The following is a 1,671-nucleotide window of genomic DNA, read 5'->3' on the forward strand; positions in this document are numbered from 1 at the left end:
AGAAGTCCTCGTGTTTGGATTCAGTGAGTACAGCAATTATTTTTACTAAACCTGCAGACTGTATACATGTATATACAGTCTGTATAAATGTATATAGCTAACCTATTCCAACACTATAGTAGTGCTGGTACAATAATATGGTTAATTGATATAATAGAATGTGTAGATGGTTGTTTCTTGTACGTCCTATTACTTGTATGAATACAAGTAGTAAGGGTACACAACAAAGTTAAGATGATAGATGGAGGGAAAGTAATAGATAGAGGGAGAAAGATAGCTGGAAGGAGAGTGATAGATGAAGGGAGAGAGATAGATGGAGGGAGAGTGATAGGTGGAGGGAGAGAGATAGATGGAGGGAGAGTGATAGGTGGAAGGAGAGTGATAGGTGGAAGGAGAGAAATAGATGGATGGAGAGTGATAGATGGAGGGAGAGTGATAGATGGAGTGAGAGTGATAGGTGGAAGGAGGGTGATAGATGGAGGGAAAGGTATAGATGGAGGGAGAGTGATAGATGGAGGGAGAGAGATAGATGGAGGGAGAGTGATAGGTGGAAAGATAGTGATAGATGGAGGGAGAGAGATAGATGGAGGGAGAGTGATAGGTGGAAGGAGAGTGATAGAAGGAAGGAGAGAGATAGATGGAGGGAGAGTGATAGATGGAGGGAGAGTGATAGATGGAGGGAGAGAGATAGATGGAGGGAGAGTGATAGGTGGAAAGATAGTGATAGGTGGAGGGAGAGTGATAGATGGAAGGAGAGTGATAGATAGAGGGAGAGTGATAGATCGAAGGAGAGAGATAGATGGAGGGAGCGTGATAGATGGAGGGAGAGAGATAGATGGAAGGAGAGTTATAGGTGGAGGGAGAGTGATAGGTGGAGGGAGAGTGATAGATGGAGGGAGAGTGATAGATGGAAGGAGAGTGATTGATGGAAGAAGAGAGATAGATGGAGAGTGATAGATGGAGGGAGAGTGATAGATGGAGGGAGAGTGATAGATGGAGGGAGGGAGAATGATAGATGGAGAGAGAGAGATAGGTGGAGGGAAAGTGATAGATGTAGGGAGAGAAATAGGTGGAGGGAGAGTGATAGATTGAGGGAGAGAGATAGGTGGAGGTAAAGTGATAGATGGCGGGAGAGAGATAGATGGAGAGATAGAGATAGGTGGAGGGAGAGTGATAGATAGATGGAGGGAGAGAGATAGGTGAAGGGAGAGTGATAGATGGAAGGAGAGTGATAAATGGAGGGAGAGAGATAGGTGGAGATAGAGTGATAGATGGAGGGAGAGAGATAGATGGAGAGATAGAGATAGGTGGAGGGAGAGTGATAGATAGATGGAGGGAGAGAGATAGGTGAAGGGAGAGTGATAGATGGAAGGAGAGTGATAAATGGAGGGAGAGTGATAGATGGAGGGAGAGTGATAGATGGAGGGAGGGAGAATGATAGATGGAGAGAGAGAGATAGGTGGAGGGAAAGTGATAGATGTAGGGAGAGAAATAGGTGGAGGGAGAGTGATAGATTGAGGGAGAGAGATAGGTGGAGGTAAAGTGATAGATGGAGGGAGAGAGATAGATGGAGAGATAGAGATAGATGGAGAGAGAGTGATAGATAGATGGAGGGAGAGAGATAGGTGGAGGGAGAGTGATAGATGGAAGGAGAGTGAGAGATGGAGGGAG

General features: G+C 45.4%; 1 protein-coding gene across 1 annotated transcript; it reads left to right on the top strand.

Moving 5' to 3' along the window:
• Nucleotides 1–234: 234 nt before the first annotated feature.
• Nucleotides 235–954, top strand: LOC137394055 (chloride intracellular channel protein 6-like). Its single transcript, XM_068080773.1, has one exon. It carries the CDS (start codon nucleotides 235–237, stop codon nucleotides 952–954), a length of 720 nt encoding a protein of 239 aa, XP_067936874.1.
• Nucleotides 955–1,671: the final 717 nt, after the last annotated feature.

Source organism: Watersipora subatra, chromosome 4 (genome assembly GCF_963576615.1).
Source record: "Watersipora subatra chromosome 4, tzWatSuba1.1, whole genome shotgun sequence".
Lineage (NCBI taxonomy): Eukaryota > Metazoa > Bryozoa > Gymnolaemata > Cheilostomatida > Watersiporidae > Watersipora > Watersipora subatra.

What these genes read in the sequence shown, in the direction of transcription:
- LOC137394055 (XM_068080773.1), top strand. Translation starts at nt 235, where the DNA reads ATGATAGATGGAGGGAAAGTAATAGATAGAGGGAGAAAGATAGCTGGA.